Raw genomic sequence first — 25,546 nt, forward strand, 5'->3', positions numbered from 1 at the left:
GCTGGATGCTGCATTCCAGGTGGGATATCGTGAGAGTGGAGTAGATTGGGATAATCACCTCCTTAAACTTATTGATCACACTGCTTTTGATGCAGCACCAGATGTTTGGCTTTCTGGACAGTGGCTTCACTGACTGATCATGTTGAGAGTCTTGTCAGCCAAAATCCCCAGGTTCTTCTTATGGCTGCTCTCAATCCATTCTCCACCCAGCCTGTACCCATGTTTGGGATTGCCCTGACCCAGGTGCAGGACCTTGCACTTGGGCTTGTTGAACTTCATGAGGTTCACACAGGCCCACCTCTCCAGCCTGTCAAGATCCCTTTTGATGGCATCCCTTCCCTCCAGCGTGTCAACTGCACCACACAGCTCAGTGTCACCAGCAAACTTGCTGGGGCTGCTCTCAGTCCCACTGTCTATGTCACCAACAAAGATGTTCAACAGCGCCAGTTGCAGCACTGACACCTGAGGAAGATCCACTCCTCACTTCAGTGTTAAGCTGCTGCCCACAACTGGAGTGCAACCCTCATTTATTTGATAGCAGTGCTGTGATGATAGAAGGCTGTAAAGTCTACCAAATCTTAATGGATTGCGTCTTCTAACAAAAAAAAGCTTTAAAAACAAATAATAATAAAAATGCACAAAAAGACACAGAAAAAACCCCAGCCTTCTGTCTAGCTTTAATATACCGTTGCATGTAATGTAAACATTTGTTGTTTTTTTTCCCTTCTGCTATTTTTGTCTTCAGAGAATTCATAGCTACTACATACAAGTTTTCATTTTTTTTCTTCCTTAGAAAGTGGACCTGTTCAGCCTAGGTATAATATTCTTTGAAATGTGTTACCATCCTATGAATACTGCGTCAGAAAGGATCTTTGTTCTTGGTCAGCTAAGGCTGGTAAGTACACAGCTATGAAACATACTAATTCTATGCATCAAATAGTTTGTTAAGAGAAGCAAAAGGGTGCAAAATACACCAAAAAATGTTGCCATAGGGAGTGCTTAAAAACAAGGTTTGTAAAATGTATCATGGAAAGTGAAGAATACAGTTGGAGCTGGTGCACTGACATTCCTTTAATGCACTGTGGATTCTAATGGTATTGCCATCAGTCTGTGAAGTAAATTTTTACATGTCAGATAAAGTAATCATCTCTTTAGTATACCTAGGTTTGGGCCTGGTGGGCCTTTCTCAGGAATCAGTTGGTATTTGTAGTTGGTAAAGGCTTGTGATTATGGATTGTACTTTTGTTGTACAAAACAACATCAAAGCATTCTTCCTTTTAGCTCCTCAAATAAATTTAATTTGCCATGTGGGGGGGTTGGTTGGTTTGTTTGTTGTTTATTTTTTCATGGGCAATGGAAATGCTTAATTTCTCTGTTTAATATGTCGAACTTAAAAATAGGACTAGTCTGAGCAATCTGGACTGCTTGTTAAAATTCAAATGTGGATTTTGTTTTGTTAGCCTGCAATTGTATTTCCTAAGGATTTTGATGAAGTCAAGCATGCAAAGCAGGTAATTTTGAAGATATTTTAACTATTAGGTATTTCTTCTCAGAAAACATTGATTATAACTTTTGCCCCTTAATTTCCCTCTTAATTCCCCACCTAGTGTTCTCTGCCAAGTTCTTATTATATGATATTAGAACAAAGTAAGGAAATAAAACCTCAAAAGAATACTCTAAGTTGACATGGAAATATATTTACCCACAAAATTCTCAGAGCACAGTCACGAAGAAATTTAGAGTTCACTGGCACATATTTTAAGCTCGGGGGGACAACTTTGATTTTATGCTCAGAGAAATGGCAGCTCAATTGTTTAACTTAAACTTTTTGAAAGAAACATGTGTCACACAACAGAAAGAGATGTGCAAGCTCAGTTAGCTGCTCCAAGCTTGACAGAGCTGCCAAGAGCTATTCTGGGGGCCTCCATGGCAGAGTAATGAAGTGATAAGGAGCAGTGTAGTCTTTTCTGGACCATGTAGGTGGCTTTATCCTTGTGCTGATCAACTCTTTTGTTGACCATTTTATTAACTTTTAATGTGTTATGCTTGTTACTAGTGCCATGAAACATTTCCATCTTGTACATTTTGCTGAAATAGGCCAGGAAGATTTCCCCTCCTCTAACACTTGTGCCTCTCAAATATTTGATTTCATGCATGCAATTCTGCTTTTTCTCTTTACTGAGAAAAAGAGATGCCAGAGCTAGCACACCATGGAACAACAAAGGAAAAGGATACTACATACTTTCTCACCCCAGGAGGCACATTTCTAATCATTTGTGTGGTTTAGTAAATTTTTTCAGATGATAACAAAAGATAATTTAATAAGCAAATAATGTCTATCCCAAAGATTCAGATTCTGCTATTTTTTCCCCTGTAGAGACTCACAGTTTGTTATTGAATTGATATGGCTACCAAATTTGTTGCAGATACTGTTAACTTACAAAATGTTTCTAATCTGTAAAATTTTGATTTAATTTGTAGAGATTGGTTATTACATGGCTCCTGAACCATGATCCTGCAGCACGACCAACAGCTGTGGAGCTGTTAAAAAGTGAACATCTTCCACCACCACAAATGGAAGAGTCTGAACTCCATGAAGTCCTCCACCACACCTTAGCAAACGTGGATGGCAAGGCTTACCGGACTATGATGAGTCAGATATTTGCACAGCGTATATCTCCAGCAATAGACTATACTTATGACAGTGATATGCTGAAGGTTTGTAGGTGTGCAGGGAATGTGTGGGTTTGGCTTTTCCCTGTGTTGAATTTTTTAAAAATAGGTTTATATGGGTAAACCTGTAGCATTTCTGAGTGAATTGCATTATCTCAAGATTCACCTTCACTTTGGTTCCCATTTAAAAATACAGTCTCTGCTGTGTGGGTTTCAATAGCTGCTTCCCATTTGAGCCTTACATTCATTCTTCAGTGAAGAAACCAGCAGTGTTTGATTGTAGCAGCTAAAGCTTTAAGCTTCTGTCCGGATGATGACTTTACTCTGAATTCCTGTCAAAGTAATTGTTGACTGCTTGTCAGCAGAAATTGTTGCCCCGGATGCTTTTTTCTCTTTCTAACTGGTGTGATTTTTCTTAGTTTATCAGCTCTTGAATCTTTCTAAATCTAAAGAAATTCAAGGTAACACAGTACAGTAATGCTTCCTATAGCTGTAGTTATTTCTTATTATGTAAGCATTGCAGTTTTTTGTAGTGGGATGAGATAGCAGAATGTTTATTGCCTGTATTACATGGAATGATTGCCTACCTGGAGTGTTCATCACAAGTGAATTATATATGTACTTTCTATTTGTGATGGTTTCAGGGTAGTTTTTCTATTTGGGCAGCCAAGATACAGCAGCATGTATGTGACATTGTCAGCCGGATATTTAAAAGACACGGTGGGTGTGTTTACAAAAGTCATTAATTTCATTTTTTGTGATTGTGAATGGATTTAAAAGAATGGAATGGATTTACTGCTATAAGAGAAATCAGAAAACATGTTTGGTAGTTGATAATCTGAAGTTTTTATGATGTTTTCTTCTGTTACTTTGTCATTCCAGTAATAGCTACTAACATCAAATCTGGACGATTTACATTTTCTATAGGAAAAAAAGTGAAAATCTTAATTATATTTTTGAAAGTACATGGTTGTTCTGATAAATCTGTATGAGGTTTTAGAGGCACAGACTGTTACACAAAATCTGATCTGAATACAAGGGTAGCTCTGTAGTGGGAGATCAGGCATCCATGTAGCACAGTAACGTCTCTTTGAACAGCCAGAATGGGAAGAGCATTAGAGCATGGAAACAAAGCAAGTGTGTACTGGTATTTCCAGTGATGTATTCTTGGAAATGCTTTGCTATTCAGGAACTTCCTGAGCCAAAGCAAATGCCATGATATTTAATAGTCTTTCATTTTCTTTTCCAGGAATCTGTCCAGTCATTAATAATAGTATTCACTTTAAATTATTTTATGAGAAGGAAATTTAGCAGCCACTGTCACACTTGAAATGTTATAAATTGTGTGGTCTTACAGGTGTTCATGATACTATTTTATGTAAAAATACTGAATTTTTAAATAGAAACTTTTTATTTTCCAAGTAAATCATCATTTGATTAAGCATGATCAAAATGTGGCAATACAAGAGATTGAGAAGCTGAAAAATATGAAGTCAAGGATGGGTTTACTCTCTTCCCCCTGCTCCTTAAAGCTTGACAGATTTGGGAAAGTGTCAGCATTTTAGAAACTGAAATGTTTTCATACTTTTGGAAAAAAATGGGGGATTGGATATTAATTTTTTTCCATTAGATTGTGTCTGACATCTGTAATGGCTAGAAGAATTTTATTCTATCTGGGGCATTTTTTTAATTTAAAAGTTTATGTTGAGTTAAAATCTGATTGAGTTAAGCTTAAATAAATTTTCTAGTGATTCTAAATCAAATATTAAAACAGGAAACAATTTTTCAGTAATAAGTGGTATTGTTAATATTAAGGTTTCAATGACAATTTGATTCATACAGATAGATGGTTGCAAAATGTAGCCAGGAAAAAAAGGTATTCATGAGGATTTAAACAAACACAAACATTTATAGTATGTTTTTGAGACAGAGGGTGCAACAGGTCTGAACAAAATTTCTTCTATATGGAAATGTCTCTAGACCAAGGCAGTACTTGGCTACTGGTAACTGCAGAGTTTCTCATCTATTTCATATGCCTGCTTTTGTGAAAGGTGGTGTTTAAAGACGGAGGGCAAGGTAAAGATTCTGCTGGGCTGTGGAACTGGCAGTTCTTTCTTCTGTGGCCTCCCTGCTGAGCCCAAGAAGCATGCAGCATAGGCATAAAACAAAATTTGACATTCTTTCTTTAAATATGGAAGAGGAAAGAACATTTAATGTAATTTTTAACTTATGTATTGATGTAATTAAGCCCTGCAAGGGTGTTCATGAACTTGTAAAAAGCAGGTGTTACTTCTGAAATGAGAGATAATAGTGTTTTCTGGTTTTGTGCAGGAGCCATCAAGCTGCATACTCCACTGCTGATGCCCAGAAATAAAAAACTATATGAACATAATGAAGCTTCATATTTCATGGATCACAGTGGGATGCTGGTAATGCTTCCTTACGACCTCAGAGTAAGTAGCATCATCTCTGCAGGCAAAGTTTCAGAGGGTTTGGAGGGTGCTGTGGTAGAATTTGGTTTAGGCTTACACTTCTTTTGACTGCTGAAGTAGTGTATCTTTCAATGTCTGTTCTTGTTCTCCTGAGTTCTGTACTCCTCCTCTTGACAGCTGGAGCCCTGACCACATTTTGAAGAAATAGTGTTTGTTTGTTTTAACATAGGTAAAAATAATGTTTTTATTTAAAACTTGCAGCAAGGGTGGCTAGATTAATATTACTTGGCTATGTCAGGTGTTTTAGGCATTATATTACACTTGGGAGAGTACAAGTGTAACTACACAGTATAATTCATCTCTAGTTGCAGAGCTCAGACCAACTGTTTTGTTTCAACAATTTTTATGTATTCTGTTTTTCAGATTCCTTTTGCAAGATTTGTAGCTAGAAATAACATAACAAACTTGAAAAGGTAAGATATGTAGAGGCGATACTTTGCACTGATACTGTGCTTTGACAGTGACTTCTGAAGAGGCTGATTGATTCTTCAATGTTTCCTTTAGATACTGTATAGAGCGAGTTTTCAGACCTCGGAAGTTAGACCGCTGTCATCCCAAAGAGCTCCTAGAATGTGCATTTGACATCATTACATCTACTGGAAATAGCTTTTTGCCTATAGCAGAAACAATTTATGCAATTTCAGAAATCATTCAAGAGTTTTCAGTGCTACAGGTAGATTCTCTAATCAGCCCCTTTCCTCTCTTTTGCACCCAAAATTTTAATTTAACTAAAACTTTTGTTTGATGTGTTGTAAATACTTCCTTTAACCAGTACAGAACTATTTTCACATTTAATCTGTAGTCACTTATAGAACACTGTCATAAAAAATACCTTTCCTAGGTAAACTTAAAATGAAGCATAGGTTTATGTGCAAAGGAAATAAGTGAATTCTTTATAATACCATTGAAATAATGTCTTTTTTCTATCAGACAAGTGATTACTGTGGAAAGGGACAAGACTTGCCATTGTTTAGTTAGAGATGAAAGGTAAGGTAGTGAAAGGAGAGGTTTGAAGTTAATTTTGAACTATTATTAAATGTTTAGGAAGCCTCTTTGTTTTGTGGGGGTTGTGGTTTTTTTTTAAGAAAACAGAATGCAAATAAAACTTGGCTTTTTCATTCTTTCTTCCTTTTTTTTTAATTTGTGCTTTGCTAGGAAAGAAATTACAGTATTTATCTGAACCACACTGCCTTACTGAAAGCTATACTTTTGCACTGTGGGATACCAGAGGACAAACTCAGTCAAGTCTACATCATTCTCTATGATGCTGTGGTGAGGCATTAGTTATTAACCTAACCTCTGTAATCGTCTCTGTAGAGTATTCTATTTTGTGCAGCTATCTCTAAAAATGGCTAACAGCCCATTTCCAGCATAAGCAGGAGTATACTCTTGATACATAAAAAAGCTGACTATCTTTGGGCTGTAAATGTAGATTAATTACTTTTTTGTTACTTCTGGATTGGGATGGTTTAAGATGATTCTTGCATGTGTATTTATGAGAGTTATTCACCTCTATGTATAATCAAGAACTGACAGACTCGTCAATAAAACATTTTAAAAATTAAATTTAAAATGTATTTTAATACCAGTTTGGTCTTTTCTACTTTATAAGCACAGAATATAGTTGAAATTAATTTGAATAATTACAGTAACACATTGAACACAAACAAATGCTGTTTTAATCTGTTTTTCTTGTAGACTGAAAAGCTAACTAAAAGAGAAGTAGAAGCCAAGTTCTGTAATCTTTCTCTCACATCAGCTAGTGTAAGTGATCTTAATTCAGTGCTAATTTCCCTGTAATTTGCCTTAAGTTAGTAATATTTTATTTCCTTTGTAATTTAATCAACCAGAGTAAGAAAAATAACCTGTTACATGTGCTGTTCAGAATAGGTCAATCCCTTTTCAAGTGGTCTGACTTTGTTCTCTGTTCTCTCTGGAAGTCAGTATTGCAGCTTGTTTTTTAAACATGTGGCAACTAATAAAGGTAAATGGAATACTGTGGAGAGGTATTTAATAAAGAAAACTGAGAGAAACTTTAAAAAAAAAACTTCTCTGCCAATACTGAATGTGCATAGAGTTGAAGTTAACTTCTGGGTAGTCCGAGACTTGTCTGCCTATTCTTTTCCTCAACTCCACTAGTGAAAACAGCCTGCTAGACAAAGCAAAAAAAAAAGACAGATGTCTTACTCCCATAAATATAAAGTCAGATATTTTTCTTTTTTTTAGATGGGACCTATTATGAATGTTGTCTTTGTTGCTATATATGCTTATAATTTTGGTTTTTTGTTTTTAGCTTTCTCGACTCTATAAATTCATTGAGCAGAAGGGAGAAGCAAGTAATGTATTTCCATTTCTAAACACAATGATAAAACAAAAGCCAAGTGTCACTCAGCTGTTGAAGCATGGCATGAAGGATTTAGAGGAAATCATTGGTCTGTTAAAGCAACTGGGAATAAAACTTCAGGTTTGTAGAATGCTCTGCTAATAAATTAATGGAATTATAGGGCTGCTGTGCATTGTAATATGCCAGGAAATAAAGATATTTTACAATAGCAAAAGCACATGCAAGTGTCTTTTGCTGGCAGATAACTGAATTGATACTTCCTTTTTCCCCCCCCTTTTTTTTTCTTTATTAAAGATGCATTTTAAAAATAAGACCTCTTCCAGTCAGAAGTCTCTGGCTTAACTCCTGTCTAATGACACTCAGACATTTTTCCTTTCTCCAGCCAAGACTGAAGGCATTACTTAGAGCATAAAAGAGGGGGTTTAATAAGTTTTGAAACAAACTGTAAATATTTTAAAAATACATAAATGTAATGACTACTAAAGGTCTCCACCTTGCTTGAAGCTTGCTGTTTGGGTTTTGTGCTACAGGTTTCTTGAGATGCTGTAAGATTAAAGCACCTTTAATTTCCTTATTTTTCACTGTATTTTAAATTTTTGGAGATAAGGAATGTTTCCATATGTCTTCCTTATGTGAAAACAGTGTTTTAAATACCTGCTGCTAACAGGAAATTAATTATATATGTGCACATATTCATTTTTATTTTACAGATCTCTATAAATCTGGGACTAGTTTACAAAATACAGCAGCACAATGGTATTATCTTTCAGTTTATAGCATACATCAAAAGAAGACAAAGAACTGTGCCTGAAATTCTTGCTGCAGGAGGCAGATATGATCATCTGGTATGTGCTCATCTCTGCTAGTAAATTTAGATTTTTTGTTTTAACCCATTTTGCCAAGGTAACTAACTGGTCTTCCATTCTGTTTTTTTCTTGTTTTGAGATTCCACAGTTTAGAGGCCCACAGACAGTAGGACCAGTTCCTTCAGCTGTTGGAGTCAGCATAGCTATAGACAAAATAACTGCTGCTGTTTCCAGTGTGGAGGATTCTGTAAGTCTTGTTTGGGAAGTGGGGAATTTGTTTACTTCTTGTTCAATAATCCAGTTGTAGCTAGAGATGGACAAAAAATAAGATGTGCAGATGTGTTCCAAAATAATACCATACTGAAATGGAAGGCAGACATCAAGATGACCTGTTCTCTTTTGTGTTTCTCTACATAGAACTATTTATTAAATGAGAATTCAGGGAAGACAGGATCTTCAGGCTTACACAATTTTATTTTCAATTTTAATGGGATGTTTTTCTCAGCCTGTGTATTCTTTCAGATGGAAGAGTACAACTGTAGGTATTTAGGGTTATTTTTCCCCTACTCCTTCTCCCTTTATCAAAGTATAGAAGATAGAGATGGAAAGAAACTTTAAGAATATTGACTACTTTGTACAGTGTCACACATCTTCACTTAGTTGTGAAGTGTGTATTTTATTCTCTTTTCTCTATAAGAATAAATTGACATTGCCAAGGAGAGTGGGAAGAAAAGAACAGAGTAGGCAGGGATACTTGGCAAGCTGAGGCTGTGGAGGTGCTTTGCATCAAAGACTGAGCTTCAGACAGACTTAGGTGGATTGTAGCTCTCAAAAGAGGTGGATCTAACCCCTTTTTTATTGTTTAGCTTAATGCATTTTGACAAATGTTGGTATATTTGTCCATCTTTGTTACTTTAACTACCTTATGAAGGGGGAAAGGTGGTCTTGTGACTAATATTGTCTCCTTGATTTTACTTTCCCTTCAGGTTTCTGTCAGCTCGTGTGACCTGCTGGTTGTAAGTGTTGGTCAGATGTCAATGGGTAGAGCTATCAACATTGTTCAGAAATTCTGGACTGCAGGAATTCCAGCTGAAATAATGTATGACTGGTCCCAGGTAGAATTTTTATCTTCATGTGTTAACTGTATTATTGTTCTCCAAGATTAGTGCATACTGAAACCATACTTTTTTGGGGTATTTATCTATTTTTATAGAGGTGGAGAATCATAATACTGAGCATGTAGGGTGCTATTCACATACAGTAATGTCAAGAAAATCTCAATGGCTTTGCAGCATTCTTACAGAGTATTTAAAAGTGTGAGGAAGGATCCCTCCTATTAATAAATTTAATAATAGGGGGTACATCAGGAACAGAACAGTAGCATCAACTTTTAAATAGCCAGATGGCTGAAGACACTCGGGTACAGAGGGAATATTGACATTATTCTACTGTTAGAAATACAGTTTAGCAAACTAAACTACTAGATGGGTCCCCATGTAGTCCTTGAAGAGATGTGTATAGGAGGGGAAGACAGCGTGGCAAGCTGAGCTGTGCCCTTTTATGTCCAGTTGAAAGCAAACAGAGCTGTAGCCAGCACTACACTGGGGTGTAGTGAGCTACACGACAACACTGCAGTCCCTTTTAGAGGTAGTGGCACTTACTTAAGGATTATGAGTCTGCCTCACCTTCAAGTGTCCCAGTTCATGACTAACAAGAGAGACTCTGCAGCTGCCCGTTGCACATCATGTGCTGCAGGGCAGGAAGTTTTGAGTTCATTCAATTCATTGTCTGACTTTTTTTGTAATTTTTTGCTATAACATTTCCAACAGTTTCAATCCCTTGGGACTGAAAAAAATCCAGATTATATACTTTTCCTATGATCACCTAGGCTGGAATTTCTTGGTTTGGGGTTGTTTGTTTTTATTCATAAGGAATGAAGACTTGGATAGTTCTTGCCTCTGTCTAATGCTGTGCTACAACCCAGTGTGAGTAAGACAGCGTAGCCTTGGTTTTACAGGAGCCCAGCTGGAGTCAGCTTTCATGGCAGACCTCCAGCCATGCAGGACTGAAAGCTGCAGGCAGCAGGGTGGTGACTCTCTGATGTTACACTGCACATTTTTACAGTTACTGGGACTCTGCACTTCTAGGTATAGGTAGCCCTTCTATGTGGGCTGCAGGGCCTAGGCATTCTCTCTATCTGAGCATAGACTTTGATGTCAATTTTAGCAAGTATAGGATGGATAAATATTTGCATAATGAAGTTTCGTCTGCTCAAGTTGTTAACAAAGCTTTTCTCTCTCTGCAGCTGTGTGACTGTTGTATATCAAGTTACATTATTAAAGACGAGAGACTGATTATTTAAATGGTCATTTTATAAGTTGTCAAATTAATGTCTCATTCCCCTTATTTTGTTCTCACTTTAGTCCCAGGAAGAACTGCAGGAATACTGCAGATGCTCTGGGATTACATATGTGGCTCTGGTGTCCGAGAAAGAAGGAAGTCATGTGAAGGTAAGCATGGGACCAGGGGATGCTTTATGGTGTTTCAGGTTTGCACTCTGTTGTTCTATTTTTTTTAAGGTCATTATTAATACAATATAAATTATACTTTAAGTGGTGTTGAGGTAAATACAGTTTTGGTTGTTAAGTCGTAGAAATGTTATTCTGAACAATTTCAACACTTTAAACATTTTTTATCACTGCATAACACTGTTATTCTCAGACTTCCTTCCCTCTAGGAAAGTCCAAAAACTAGTGCAAACATTGCTTGACAGTGCCATCGATGGCTTAGCATGGAAAAAGGTTTCTCTTGTCTCTGACTTCTTTAAATCTACAAAATGAATTAGTTGACTTAATGATCTTTGCAGTTGGCACCTTTTCATGTTACAAAATAAATATAACTAAAATTTAAATCTAAAAAAACCTGTATAGTTCCAACAGACAGTCAGAACCACACTCTTCACCTCTATAAACTCAGATTAGGATGCAAAGACTGGACTGTGTCACAGCATGAATGTACTCTGTACTTCTTCTGTACTCTTGCAGCCTGTGGTTCTGATACCTTTGGTTTTTTGAAGTTGAAAGTTTAAAATGTTCTGGATCATTAGAGAAAAGATCATTATTTTTTGAATAAAGAGTCATTCTTTGACTGAAAAAAATACTAACCATTTGACAGCATATGGCAAGGACAGCCAATGTGCCTTACTAAAACATTTTTCACTTCTTATTCACTCTGTTACTATAACAACAATAATTGCAAGAATAAGTAAACCTTCATGATGACAATGTGATATTTCAAAGTTCTCTACAAGCCTATTGCAGAGTGTTCTTTTAAATATGGCTTAATGAAGCAAAACCAATAAAGGAGATGTTAATGAGGTGAATGGTGTTGTTGCTGATTAACCTCTTGCCAATAAAGATGGTGCAGTTCTGAATGTTTTGAATGATTCAGTTTTGAATGTTTGGGTTAACTCTTGCAAATTGAAAGGCGAGCCTTAGTCTAATATAGTTATTTAACTAAAAATATCAATAATATGGTACTTACAATTATAAACAATGCTGTTTAGAACTTAATTATCACATTAAATGCAGGGAGCCAAGCTTGCTTTGGGAATGCAGAATAAATTAGTAGTTGGCAGAAAAAAAATCTAATCACAGATTTAATTGGCAGTGATTGATGGGTAAAGATAATAGCTTCCTACTTTTAACTCTTTCACATTTAACGAGTGAAACAGCTCGGTTTTGATTAAATTTGATAAGTTTATTTGTATGCCATTTTAAGAATCAACAATCTTAAGACCCATTGAACTACATCGTAGGTGAAATCCTTTGAGAAAGACAGGCAGACGGAGAAAAGGATTTTAGAATCTGACTTAGTAGATCACTTGATCCAGAAACTGAAAATGAAAATCGGTGACGAAAGATGTAGTAGGTGAGTAGCATAACGTGTCGATAATGTGGATAGTCAAAATCAGAAGTGAATATATGTTTGCATATGCCAAGTTAAACCTCAGTTTTATTTGGTAAAGAAATTGCTGAATTTCTTCTGAGGGGAAAAGAAAGCAAAAGGCTTTGTTATAGAATTGTATTGAGATTAAGAAAGAAACTGATTTCCCTAGCTGCTGCTATATTCACGCAACCATAGTGCTTCATAAATTAAAATGCCACACAGTTATCCCAAAGCTGCTAGAAGAGCAGTAGTGTTTGGCTGCCTGCAAGTCCCTGTTACTGAGCAGAAGTCCATTATATTTGTGTACTGTGTAATCAAAGAATGAAAGCAGCAAATCCCTTTCATTCTGAGGCAGTATTGGTATGGTGAAATGAAGGTATAACTCTTGCATTTCTCTATGCTCTGGTGGCACAGCTGAAAGTAACATCTGGCAAAGACTTGAGGTACACAGGAAAACTCCTTCACACTGGCTTCACTGAAATTACTCTTTACTGTCACCAGTGGAAATGTACTGCTCAAGCACTCCAGCTGTTACTTACACATAGCCCCCTGTAAGTCTGTAATTATATATGCATCTAGGTATATTTATATGTGTACACCGACAGCAGGAATAGACATGCATTAGTCACACAAAGTAGAATTCAGAAATGTAACAGATTTGCCATCCAGTTTTTCTGACTAGGGTTAACAATAAAGGAAGTCATTAAGCTTGGAAATGCTGAAATCAAGCTGTAGTTTATACAAGCAGTTGACATCTCCTGCTACTCACCTCTCATTCTCATTTTTCTTGCCTCAGCCAGTCTTAGTTTTGAATTCTGCAGCTAACCTGATCCTCAAGTGCTTTGTGACAGATCTGCTAGAAGCTGTGAAAGAAAATAATTCTTTCAAAAAGTTACCTTATTTCTAAATCCTGAAAACAGAACAGAAAAACCCTTGCATGGTACCACTAAACAGAAATGCAATAGCTGACTGTAATAGTGCTGGCAAACTTCTCTTTAATGAATTCCTGAATGTGGAAAGTAAAAGTATCTAAACAAATTACTGAAGACTTCTTTGAATATGTGTGCTCTTAAGTATAAATACTACTTTTATATTTTAGTATTATGTCACAGAAACCTGTGAGAAGCAGATTAAATTAATAATTCAGAGAGAATACTATCACAATCTATTTTTGTATTAGGGTATAAATCACTCTTGTATGATAGGGAGGACATTTTTTTGTATCCATAGGGAGCATTGTTTCTAGATGTACATTTTTTAAATGTAATTTTGTATGGTTTCCTGTGAGTTCCTGAATAGAATTCATTCATGAATAATAAATGTGTGCTGGGGAGTATCTGCAGACTTCTTTTTCTGTTGGAACTAAGTTTAAGAGTCTATGATAATCTGAAACTACTGTCTTATTACAGTGTTTAAGTATAATTGTAAATTCCTTAACTGTCTTTGTTTATTTTCAGAGAAACCACAGATAGTCTTTCAATACCAAATCAAAAAGGATCGTTTACTAATATTTCAGGTATTTAATATCTAGTTACAGAACACACAAACTGTTCTTCTTTCTGCTCAAAAACTATTTTGTAGGAAAACAGTACTAAAGGCAAAGTAAGAAAATGTTTTATAGCAGAACTCTGCCTCTTAATTTCAGATATTGTTCCAAGTGATTTAAAACTGACTTTTTCTTCAAACTAAGTGCTCAGACCAATGGGCATACAAGCATTCATTGATGCAGTAAACCAAGAGGCTGGGAAAGCCAAAATTCACCAATTTTTCCTAGCTGAGGAGAAATTTAAATGTCATCTTGATGAAAAATAACTTGATCTGTGATTGTTAGAGTATTGAGACGAAATGGAAATGCCTTTACATTTCTAGCTGTGGATTTGCATTCCTTATTCTAATAAGTTGGTATAAAAAGAATAGTATTAAGTACTTAGTGTGTGCCTAAAGTTTAGCTTTTTTGATACTTGTTTTATTGAGCACTGATACAGGGGGTGATGGTGGTGATTTTTCAAGAAACACTTCACACATACACTTTTGCATAATAGGGAGAGAGACCATGTTTAACTTGGGGGAGGTTGTGTGTGTGTGTGTGACTACCAGAAGTGAAAATTTGAATTTTGAAATAAGCCATTTCAATTATTGTTATTTGGGGAAGGTGGAGTTTATTGTTTGTTTGTCAGTGATTCTGCTATGGGACTGAGCATTAAATAGTCACCTCATTCTTGTAATGGCTTTTCTTTTTTTGATATTAGGTGCACTGCATTCCTTTGTAAAATTATGCAGGTCATTTTCAAGAACCTTTTCTTAGTTTCAGGGAGCAGTGATGTAAAATACCAAGTTTCTTATTCTTAACAACCAGTCCTTCAAAGTCATAAGTGAGTGTTTGAGAATTAATGTGCATGCCTCAACCACCAAAATCTGACAGGATGATTTCAGCAGCTTTTTAATCCCTGTACTACACTGATTTTAGCATATTAGTATTTGTGAAATTTTTTTCTTGATATTTGTTGTATAAAGAAATACTATAAACTAAAATGATGTGTTTGCATTTTAGGTGTGTTTGAATCACATGGAACTCTTGTAGTGCCAAACGTTAGTGTTATAGCTCCTGAAAAACTATCTGCCAGTGCCAGGCGTCGTCAAGAAATTCAGGTACACACACATCAAATAATATTTCAAAAGTGATCTTTAGAAGTTAAGGAATGGCAGAATTCATACTTCATTATCACCTAACTTAAACAATTCATCCTGTTTGTTCTTTATTCATAAATTAGACTAGAAACAACACAAATGGTTGAAGGCAAAGACCACCCTTTTTAACAGTTTGGATCTTAGGGATTATTTGTGACATCATGGCTCAGCTATCACTGTGCATGCATACTTACTTTTCTATGAACTGTGGTTCTGGATCTTCTCTTTCCTTTTTCTTCCTCCCTAAATGCTGAAGTGTGTTAAAGGCTGTCGTGGTTTAACCCCAGCCAGCACCCAAGCCCCACACAGCCACTCGCTCTCTCCCACACTAGTGGGATTAGGGAGAGAATCAGAAGGGTAAAAGCCAGAAAACCCCAGGACTGAGACAAAGTTTAATAGGGAAAGCAAAAGCTGTGCACACCAGCAAAGCAAAACAAGGAATGAATTCAGTGCTGCCCATGGGCAGGCAGGTGTTCAGCCATCCCCAGGAGAGCAGGGCCCCATCACCTGAAATGGTGAATGGGAAGACAAACACCATCACTCCAAATGTGCCCCCTTCTTCCTTCTTCCCCCAACTTTATATACAGACAATGATGTCACATGGTCTGGAATGTCCCTTTGGTCAGCTGGGGTCACCTGCCCTGGCTGTGTCACCTCCCAGCCTCCCATGCACCACCAACTTCCCCGCCAGCATGGACGTACGAAAAGCAGAAAAGGCCTTGGCTCTGTTACCAAACAAGTTATATTGTTTTAAAAGAAGTAGTCTATGCAGCAGTGCTGGAAGATGTTGGAAAATTGTAACTTTAGTACAATAGTGTTTGATCCCTACATCTGTGGCTAATAGTCTTGTACCAGCTATTGCTTCCTTACTTACCTTTAGCAGTGATTAACTGCTCAGCAATAACAAAAACATCTGTTATCAATCCTGTGTTCAGCAAAAATACAAAACATAGCCCCATAACAGCCATTGTGAAGAAAGCTAACTCTACCCCAGACAAAACTAGCAAAAGGTGCAAGTTCATCATACTTTTTGTAGCATGTTTGTAAAAGATACTTTATGTAATTTTTTTCATTGTTGTCTCAAACTAAAGACCTAAGAAAAAACTGGATTTAAAAAGACACACAAAAAACCCCAAACCAAAACAATAACCAAAAAAACCTACAACCTGCCTAAAACATGATACTCTAGTAATGTAGAAAACATTCAGTGATGCTGGAAACAAATGTCAGAATTTTCACGGTAAAACAGAACTGTCATTTTATCCCCTTTTCAGTCCAAACTTGGATGTGCAACAAAAAAATCTCCCCAGTTAATCCTTCTCAGAACCCAAATAAAAAAGTGGATGTTACTCTCTGAGCTAAAAAAACTTACTGTTTTCAGGTTTTGAATATGTAAAAGCAACTTTTCCAAGGTACAAAAGACAACATAATGGAAGCCTGCAGCTACATTTGTAAAGTGCTACCTTTGCGGAACCACTAGCCTGCTCTGAAAAAAGGGTTTTATAAGGCATGACCCGTATTTTGGTTTGCCTTTCTAAAGCCATCTTCCTTCTTTAGCTGGAGGTGATTGACTGCATCCGGTCACAGGTTCTCACATTCATTTGAAAGTTATCTAACCCCCAGAAACAGAGGGCAGTTTTCACTAGTTATACAAGCTATATCCATGTTGTTCTGTCTGCTTTAGCACCGTGCCAGTATTGTCAAGTGTGTACCATTGATTCAGGAGTGTCTCAGCTCCATTCTCTTTCCTCTCTGTTCATCAAGGATTATTGTGAAATTTTTACTGAAAATTCTATTAAATATTTGTTTAAATATTATGTAGTTCTACATCTTGTTAGAAGAAGCCTCTTTTGTTCTCATCTATGCAATATGAAATCAGTGTTCCCAACCTGTGTCACACGAGCTGTGTATTTTACTTTTGTTCTCAGGTACAAACAAGACTTCAGACATTTATTTCTAGCCTGCAACAGAAAACAAGTGAGATTGAGATTTTAGCAGTAAGTATTTGGCAGAAGCCTGAACTAATTCTGAATTCTTAATTGCAGTGGATGATGCCGTTCCTATCTGGAACAAACCACTGCCAATTGCCTCACGTTAGCAATAAACAAATGAATCAAACATCTAGTTAAATAAGACCCCTGATCTGTTTCTCTGATACTTGAAAAGTATCTCAAATTGTGTGTATGGGACAGCTGCATGGAATAAAATTTAACAAGCATTTAATTGTAAGCTTGTAAGCTGTAATAACACCAACTATTGTGGTAGATGTAATAACTTGTTCCTGCTAGATTTGCAATTCCATTTAAGCAGACATAGCTCTTGTTTGTCTATAGCTTTTAGACTTCACTGATCATGTCACAAAGGACTTCAAAATGGTGTATGCTTTTCAGGAAACATAACTGCCTATCTGCCTGCACCTCTGTGCAGCTTTCCATAATGGAACCTATAATGAATACTTTAAAAGGTTGTAATGATTTTAAACCTAGTTCCCAGTGTTAGCAGCATGAGTGCTTCTCTGGAAATCAAAAATCTGACTCCCTTCAGCATTGCTCATTGCTAGTTGGCAAAATGGTAACAGAGAACGGTTAAGTATTGATTTCCTGGTATTTTTACAGGTTGATCTGCCAAAAGCAACTGTGATACACTTCCTATCATTAGAGGTAAGCAATTAAGTATTGTTATTAGAACTCTAACTGAACACAATAGGTGATACATTCTGTTCCCAATGAAGTGTAAAATTCACCCATTCTAGATTTCTCTTTCAAGTTTGAATTAGGTTTAAAACTTAAAAGGATTTTTTTTACCCAGGGAGCTTGACTGAGAAAATACTTTTTTGTGAAATGTCCAAGTTACACAAGACAACATTAGTAAGTCCTAATCCAAAGCTCTGAGGTTTTTTTCCCCAAGAATAGTTATCTAAAATTAAATCTTAAGTGCTCTTTTTCAGAAGCCAATAAGCATTGATAGCATTTTCAACAAAGGTGTTCCTTGAAGCTCTTAATGAAGGAGAATCCAAAATAGAGGCAATTGTTTCAAGTACAAGTAGTTGAAACATCCCTTAGTGAAGCCAAGATAGAAAGGGGATGTATATTACATTGACACCTTTAACAAATCAAGAGCTGGTCAATGGTGCATGAAAGATGACAACACCAAAGACAATGCTTTCTTCTTTTCTCCAATGACAGCACTAGCTTAAGAGAGATGGGTGCCTCTCAACCCCCTAAAAAAACCCAAACTCAAGAATGGCATTCTACTGGAAGTGCATTTTAGTACTTTTATTGGCTGCTCTTGAAGCAATGCTTGTCTGATAAACAAAACTCAGTGAAACATTTCAAAACATTTTCAAAATACTTAGTTCTTCCAGTCTGTGTAAATCATGGAGGTAGTTTATCACCTTTTACTTAAAAAAAAAAATTAAATGCATATGCATGTGATCTACTTGCATCATTCACTTTTGACTACCATTACATCAGTTATTGTATTCCCTCCAGCACTGCCAAGCTGACACAGCCCTTTTCATTGCTTGTGCTGAAAGGTGTTAAGAAACTGATCACTAAATTAATATGTTTTTCTTAAAAAAAATGAAGTTGCACATGTTGTTGACATTTGTCACGTTTGAAAGCTGTTTAATTAAAGAGCATTGACATTACACAGTATTCAGAAGGCTGCATCCTACTGGGAGACGTATTTCCTTCATAAAAGAATATGAGACTAGCATAGTTCCTTGACAATTTTTTTTCTTAGCTTGATGGAGATAGACAAGCCTTTGATGCTACTGTGAGACAACTGATGTCACGATGGCCCAAGCAGAGATCTTCATATTTACAATCAATTTGTGATGAAATTTACAGTCTCAAAGTGGAAAAGAGGTAAATTTGTTAAGCTCTTATGGGTACATAAACTAGATTTTTTTTTTCAATTTTTTCTGAATTCAAACTACAAATTGTCTTCCACTTTCCCCTCTCTCTGAGGCAAAAAGGAATACTCAGAAAATATGTGTAGTTCCTTCAAAACTACAGGACTGGTCACTAACCCTCACTTATTGATAAAATGTAAATTTTTCATTTTTCTAAGTCTTTTCAAGAAGCTGTAGAATATATTACCACTTTTATCTTACTTGCTGCTGTGTTAATAAAAATGAGTAGCAGACAACTGTTGTAGATGTCGGCGAACCCAATGGGAAGAATGACGATGTCTGACTTATTTCAGAAGGCTGAATGATTTCTTTATTATAATTATGCTACAATACATTAATATACTGTATAAAAGAGGATACTAAAAACTACATGCTACTCTCTCTAACTATCCTATCTAACTCACTCACAACTCGTGACCCTGTTCTCCAGAGCCCAGACACAGGTGGATCTCACTGGCCATCAGGCCCAAACAATCCACCATGTTCCAACCAGGCATTTGCTCTAGGTAAACAATTCTCCAAACACATTCCACAAGAGAAAAACAAGGAGCAGAAATAGAAATTGTTTTCTCTTTCACTTCTCTCTGTGCACCTTTATAAAAATCCTGAGAGAGAGAAATGTGCTTGTCACAGACAACTACGTACAGTCAGGTATCCTGCTATACATAGTACATCTACTTCTATGTATGTGAATAAATATACACCTATGTATAATGTAGACATCTACACTGCTACATAAAAACCCTCTTTTCTGATGAGAGGGACTCAGCTTGTCTTTTAAAACTCATGAGCACATTTAATTCCTCCTGCTTTGAAATAATACGATGGCAGTCCAGACACAGGTGGGAGTGTGCCCAATTTCATGCAAACATAAAGTATGCTCTCCCAACAACTATAGTAAAGCCCATTTCTGTTTTTTAAGCATTAAAACATTTATGTTCAACTCATAGTCTGCCTGTTGGATTCTGGCAAGGCTCATAGTCTGGACACATCAAGTATGTCCAGTTTTAAACCTCAAATTGTTAAATGTTGCATGTACTGATCCTCTTAAGACCTGGGTACTTATGCCTAATTATGGGTTTCATTTCATTTTCATTTTTTAGACCTTTGTTACACTTTAAAGTACTACTTAATCTTTAAATAAGACTAAAACTTTGGTTCTTTTTTCTCACATGCACCAAAATTGTTCCAAGTTTGCTGTTTACTAAGACAGCTACATTATCAAGTGAAGCATTTTTTTTCTTCATGGGGCTTCCAAGGCTGTAAGCAACAGAACCCAAATAATATTCCATGCAATGGTGGGTATGAATCTAATAGTCCCTCACTATCTTCCTATCCCATTTGGGGCCTGAGCACTACTTAGCCATAAGCCTTCAGATCACTGAAGTGAAAACTGGCAAGATCAATGGAAAGAGGATGACGGGAAAATTACAGTCACAGCCAAACTAAAACTTACTGATTTTCTGCTAAATCTTTGCTGCTATCTTATTGTGAGGATTTGTCACAGGAATTGCAGCATTCAAACCTGCAGTTTCAAAATACTAAAATTCTTTATTCCTTCCCTCCACAGGGTTTCTGCACTTATCCTGTACAGTTACCGAGATGAATACAAGGTTTTGTTTTAGTACTTAAAGCATCTTTTATGGGATGCTTCTACAAATGGACAACAGCATTTTGTAAAAAGGAATTTCAAAAAGCTGTAATAATGCAAGACAGGCAACTAGGCCCTCTTTCTGTGTCCAAATTGCATTTCATGTATAATATTGTCTTGGTTCTGGCCAGGACAAGGTTAATATTTGCTGTAGCTAGGAGGAGGCATGGCCAGGACCCAGAGGTTGATCTGTACCACCCCACACCATTGCTGGGGGCCTTCCAGGTGGGCACAGCGTGGCAGAGGGAGCAGTTGGGTCGTGTTGTTTCTGTGGACTCATTTGCCTTTCCTGTACTCTCTGCCACTTGTATTGTTGCCGTTACTGTTTTCTTATCTCATTGCTGTTTCCAGAAAATTCTTACCTCAACCTGTGCTCTTTACCTTCTGTCCTCTCCAGCCACCGGCAGGGGGAGGGAGTAGTGGGTGGCACATGGATTCAACTGGAGCACTAAACTAGAGAATGACATTCCTAAACCATGACAAATACAAAAGTAAATGCTTTCAAAATGTGGAAGTAGTTGTTTTATAGGCAATTAAGGAGCAAGTCTGACTAGAGCCACAGATAGGTATTACCATGTAGTTCTTGCCTTTTATGCTACACAAATCAGCTGTACAGATGTAAGACTGTATTTTTTTAATAGTTTCAGAATGCCTTGTATGCAGCAATAGTACTGCAACAAGAAATGTCAGTTCTAGAATTACAAAAGAATTAATTACCTTGAAAAAATTGTTTTAAACATTTTTGAAGAGTTTTTATGTAATAAAAACTGCTTTATACAATAAACTGCTGAGCCTTATTGAAATACTCATTTCAAGTCTTTTGTGTGTCTTTTTCAGTTGTGTTTTTTAACCTATTTTAATTTATGTACAAAATATGGTAGATTTCAGGCTGAGTTGTTACAAGCCTGGCTGCCTGTGTTTGTCCTGTCTGTACTTTTGCATTTAAATCAAGCAGCAGCTTCTGTGGGATGAAGACCTAATAAAATAAAACACTTGTTCTAGACCTGCAGAACCTAAACCAAAGACTTTAAAGACAAACAGTAACCTGCATGTGCTTGACGCACAACCAGAGTTTTGAACTAACGTTATCTGAATTGTCAGATTAAGTTTGAAGTTAAAGTCATAGTAATGATGGAAGTTTTATAATTACCTTCTTGAAGCTAAACTTTAACAACCCCATCAGGAAGAATGAAGCTGAGAAACTATGATTTACAGGAGTCACATTTAACTATGTATTCTATTTCACATCAAACACTAGAGGAATATGCAGAAATGTTAAGGACTTCTGGAAGTACACTGGTGTTTACCTTCCCTCCCCACCTGGTACCTTTTGTTTAAATAACTTACACCTCTTTCTCTAACACAAATGATTGCCATTTACAGACTCATTACATTAATATATACCTACTAACTTTTTCCACCCTTTCTTGTAGCAAAGAAGGTGATAGTTAAAACATGTAGAGGTAACTTGCAAGACAAACCACAAACTTCTGAGAACTGTGAAGGTTCTACAATGCCCAAAGCAGCAGACAATCCTAAAGGCATAGATAACTGTGCCAATCCTAGCAATTCACCATGACAAGTCACATCAGCCATTACACCCAATCCATTTCTCATTATGTTTAATAGAAGCAATTACATATTTACTTTTTACATCCGCTTGTATGAAGGAAGGAAAATTCAGATCCCTAAATATACTGAAGGATGATGTTTTTAAAAAAGAAGTTTAGGTGACAAAACCATTTTTAATCTATGTCTGAAGGGAACATGATGCAGAGTTCTACCCTCCCCCCACCCTGAGCCCAGGTCAGAACAGCTGGATCAGCATGGAGTGAAGGCTCTGCAAGAGCCCGAGCACTGTGCTGGCTGCCTTGGGGATATCTGCACTGCATCATGTAGACATGGCCCTCAGATTAAGACAGAAACAGGAAAGCAGCTGTTCCTGATAATATGTTGGCACCTGCTTTCCCTAGAATTACTGAGGCTCATCTATAAAACTGGGCATCTGTCACGGAGGCTCCTGCTCCAGTCTTGTTTTGCTTCTGGTACAGTGCATTTCTCTTCACCCTGTGCTACCCCCCAGACAGGTTTTACACTGCAGAGAACACAGCAGCAGTGTAAGTACAAAGCAGCTGAGTGTAAAGCTATTTCAGTATAATGCTGTACATACTCCTGCCATACAACAACCCAAAGAAAGCACCTCTGCTCTCAGTTTAAACAAAAGTACTGATCACATCCCAGTATCCTGCTGGAAGGAAAGCCAAAGACAAATGGTAACTCAAAAAGAAATGGACTTTGCTTTGAGCAAGGGTCAAGTCTATTATAGTGATGGTAGCACACTGTCCCATCACTGTGTTGCTTTACTCTTCTTGGCCTTGCTTTTCTTGTCCTTCTTCTTCAAGCCATCCATGTTAGCTCTTAGCAAATTTGAATATGCCTGAAAGAACAATTAGAACCATTTAAAAGAACCCCAAATACTTAAATGACAATATGCAAGAGGAGACATTTTATGTATTACAAATGGCCAATTATCTGCCTTTTCCCAGAGAATCATACTCTTACACTCTGCACCAGAAAAATCCTGTGTCTAAACCAATGTACAAGGTTAGATAAAATAAAACATCATTATTTTTTAAAACAGATTAAGATAAATGGGTAGTCTCAGTTTCTGTGGCAGTTCAGCAAGTAATCAACCTGTTCACAGCTGTCCAGTGCTTCCAACAGACCACTTCTACTACTTACAGAAAAGGAGGATAAAAGGCATACAAAACTTACCATCTGGAATTTATTTACTTCCTTTGAGCTCACCTACAAAAGTAATACTGGAGGTTAACCATGAAAACTCTGACCTCTATTACAGACCAAGTATCAGAACATGTTTACCCACCAGTTACCAGTTACTTGGTCTTTTTAGCATCACTTGGATCAACTTATAACATTCAGTGGTCAATGTGCTGTACTGGTATGTCATAGGACTTCACAGACTTAGAAAACTGAAAACACTCCTTGATTAAGAAAACCCTCTACATGCCATTCATCCCTAAGTCATATGTGTTCACATGGGAAGAATGTGAAAAAGCATTCAAAGAAAGCTTTGATTCACTTGTGGGGCCATAAAAATGCTGCAGCTCAGATTCTCAGCTATTTCTCTTAAGTAACATTTTTCCTTGTGTCACATCACAGAGCAGAGCTAAGGTCAGCTAAAGCCTTTCCCAATCCCCCATTCAAAGTAAACACACATCAGGTTTTCAACTTTCAGTTAACATTTTCTCAAGTTTCACTTAAAATATGGAGCATTAAATCAAAAACACACAGAGCCACTAACCTTTATAACTTAAAAGTTGTCACTTACCACTGTGCTAATTTTCTTCTTTCCATCAGTTGCTCTCAGGAGACACTTATTGTCTGCTGGTTCAAAACCTTCTATGTGGCCTTTGCGTGGAACTGGTTTTGTTCGACCATCGTCTGTATTGAAAAAGAATTTTTATTCTTATTTCATTAAAATGAACAGATGCCTTCTGATATAAGATGTTAAAAACTGCTCATGAGCAGATTTGTAAAACACCTTGGAATTTCAGGCCAACTGAACTAACACTGCTGCCAAATTGCTCTTACTCTAGAACCCCAGAAAGATCTGTTCTGTAAACTGTATCTGCCAGAAAAAACGAGGTAAATCCTCCTCTCTAAGTGTTGTATGCCCCGCCTGCTCGAGCAGCAGCATGCTTTAAATGCAGTCACCCCGGTGCCTCCTGACTCGATACATGGCCTCTCCAGTAGTGCCAGCTAGCCAGGAACCAGAGGAACATGAACGCACAAAAACAACATCAGAACTCTCATCTTAGAAAACAAACGATTTTCATTTACTGTTTAACAATCAGTCCTAGTATTTCCTGCAGTTTGAAATACAGTCTTACTCAAAGATTAGTAGTACTGATACTACTAGTACTATTAGTCCTACAGCTAACAGTTGCAGGACTAATAGCAACAGCGGTACCATCACTGCTCCAGCTGACGGGTTTGTCCCTGTGCCTGCTCTTGTCTTCAGATACCCTGTACTACAACTGTATCGCTTAAAATACATGGCGACAACAGCCAGATTTATAGGAACGCTTCTTTAACCCAGTAACAGACTCAAAACTTACATTTCTTCAGCGTTATGAAAACGCTCCCGGAAGTCCTGCACTTTTGGAAGAGCCTGGTAAGCTCCGTCAGGAACTGCAAGAGAAAGAGACGCGCCCCTGGCTGGCAGGCTCCACACGAGCTCCGAGCCCCTCTCCCCGCGCAGCGCCGGCCCGGGCTCTCTCCCACCCGCGGGAGGCAGCACCGAGGAAAGGCGAACTCTCGGCTTTCCCCACGCTGAGGCTGCAGGACACGAAGTCCCAGCCGGGGCCGGTCGGTTCCGATTCCGAACACGAGCTCTGAGCCCCCCGCAAGTCCCGCAGCCCCGGCGTTTCTGCCCCGCCGAGATAGAGTCCCCGGGAACCGCGACGCCCGCTCCGCTCCCCTCCCCCGCAGTGGCTCCCACGCCGCCGGGCCGGCGCGGGCCCGGTGTCGCCGCGGAGCTTTGCGGGGCCCCCCTCTCTCCCTCCTTCCCTCGCTCGCTCGCTCCCTCGCTCCCTCGCTCCGAGGCGGCACACGGGGCTCGCCCCCATTCCCGGCGGGCCGCGGCCCCACACCTGCTCGCTCTCCAGCAGCACCATCCTGCTCCGCTCCGGAAGAGCCGCGTGCGCACGCGCAGCGCGGGGGCAGCGCCACGTCAGCGGCGCGGGGGGGGAGGGACCGGGGCGGCCCCGCCCGCTGCCGGCCGGGCCGAGCCCAGCGCGGCTCCTGCGGCCCCGCCCGCTGCCGGCCGGGCCGGGCCCAGCGCGGCTCCTGCGGCCCCGCCCGCTGCCGGCCGGGCCGAGCCGAGCGCGGCTCCTGCGGCCCCGCCCGCTGCCGGCCGGGCCGGGCCCAGCGCGGCTCCTGCGGCCCCGCCCGCTGCCGGCCGGGCCGGGCCGAGCGCGGCTCCTGCGACCCCGCCCGCTGCCG

At 38.3% G+C, this 25,546-nt stretch overlaps 2 protein-coding genes across 5 annotated transcripts in view; one reads left to right on the forward strand and one right to left on the reverse strand.

Annotated features, from left to right (window-relative positions):
• The window catches only part of EIF2AK4 (eukaryotic translation initiation factor 2 alpha kinase 4), a 38,374-nt gene extending 17,222 nt beyond the window's left edge, over positions 1–21,152 (forward strand). For 2 of the 4 annotated variants that reach the window (XM_068193103.1, XM_068193107.1), the window contains exons 19-39: positions 794–895; positions 1,461–1,511; positions 2,482–2,718; positions 3,318–3,393; positions 5,005–5,126; positions 5,529–5,578; positions 5,670–5,838; positions 6,321–6,437; positions 6,864–6,929; positions 7,459–7,629; positions 8,220–8,354; positions 8,455–8,562; positions 9,302–9,430; positions 10,739–10,825; positions 12,133–12,245; positions 13,721–13,779; positions 14,815–14,912; positions 16,880–16,948; positions 17,567–17,611; positions 18,696–18,820; positions 20,438–21,152. In XM_068193103.1, coding sequence (XP_068049204.1) covers positions 794–895; positions 1,461–1,511; positions 2,482–2,718; positions 3,318–3,393; positions 5,005–5,126; positions 5,529–5,578; positions 5,670–5,838; positions 6,321–6,437; positions 6,864–6,929; positions 7,459–7,629; positions 8,220–8,354; positions 8,455–8,562; positions 9,302–9,430; positions 10,739–10,825; positions 12,133–12,245; positions 13,721–13,779; positions 14,815–14,912; positions 16,880–16,948; positions 17,567–17,611; positions 18,696–18,820; positions 20,438–20,492 — 2,184 coding nt within the window. In that variant the 3' untranslated portion in view covers positions 20,493–21,152. Of the gene's footprint in view, positions 1–793; positions 896–1,460; positions 1,512–2,481; positions 2,719–3,317; positions 3,394–5,004; positions 5,127–5,528; positions 5,579–5,669; positions 5,839–6,320; positions 6,438–6,863; positions 6,930–7,458; positions 7,630–8,219; positions 8,355–8,454; positions 8,563–9,301; positions 9,431–10,738; positions 10,826–11,052; positions 11,395–12,132; positions 12,246–13,720; positions 13,780–14,814; positions 14,913–16,879; positions 16,949–17,566; positions 17,612–18,695; positions 18,821–20,437 lie in introns of those variants that run through there. The other 2 variants (XM_068193106.1, XM_068193104.1) reach the window with 2 other exon arrangements.
• A 971-nt stretch (positions 21,153–22,123) lies between these two features.
• SRP14 (signal recognition particle 14) lies at positions 22,124–25,313 on the reverse strand. Its single transcript, XM_068193108.1, has 5 exons — positions 25,195–25,313; positions 24,661–24,733; positions 23,871–23,983; positions 23,294–23,326; positions 22,124–22,955 (listed from the first exon to the last, which is right to left on the reverse strand). The coding sequence occupies exons 1-5, from the start codon at positions 25,216–25,218 to the stop codon at positions 22,866–22,868; spliced, it is 333 nt and encodes a 110-aa protein (XP_068049209.1). The 5' UTR covers positions 25,219–25,313; the 3' UTR covers positions 22,124–22,865.
• Positions 25,314–25,546: the final 233 nt, after the last annotated feature.

Source organism: Anomalospiza imberbis, chromosome 6 (genome assembly GCF_031753505.1).
Source record: "Anomalospiza imberbis isolate Cuckoo-Finch-1a 21T00152 chromosome 6, ASM3175350v1, whole genome shotgun sequence".
Taxonomy (NCBI): domain Eukaryota; kingdom Metazoa; phylum Chordata; class Aves; order Passeriformes; family Viduidae; genus Anomalospiza; species Anomalospiza imberbis.

Bases quoted from the DNA above. Each gene is read 5' to 3' on its own strand.
- SRP14 (XM_068193108.1), bottom strand. From the start codon at position 25,218: ATGGTGCTGCTGGAGAGCGAGCAG. The intron at 23,984-24,660 runs GTAAGTTTTGAG...TTTTCAATACAG, and splicing joins TTTCATAACGCTGAAGAAAT to ACGATGGTCGAACAAAACCA. The intron at 23,327-23,870 runs GTAAGTGACAAC...TTACTTTTGTAG, and splicing joins AGAAGAAAATTAGCACAGTG to GTGAGCTCAAAGGAAGTAAA.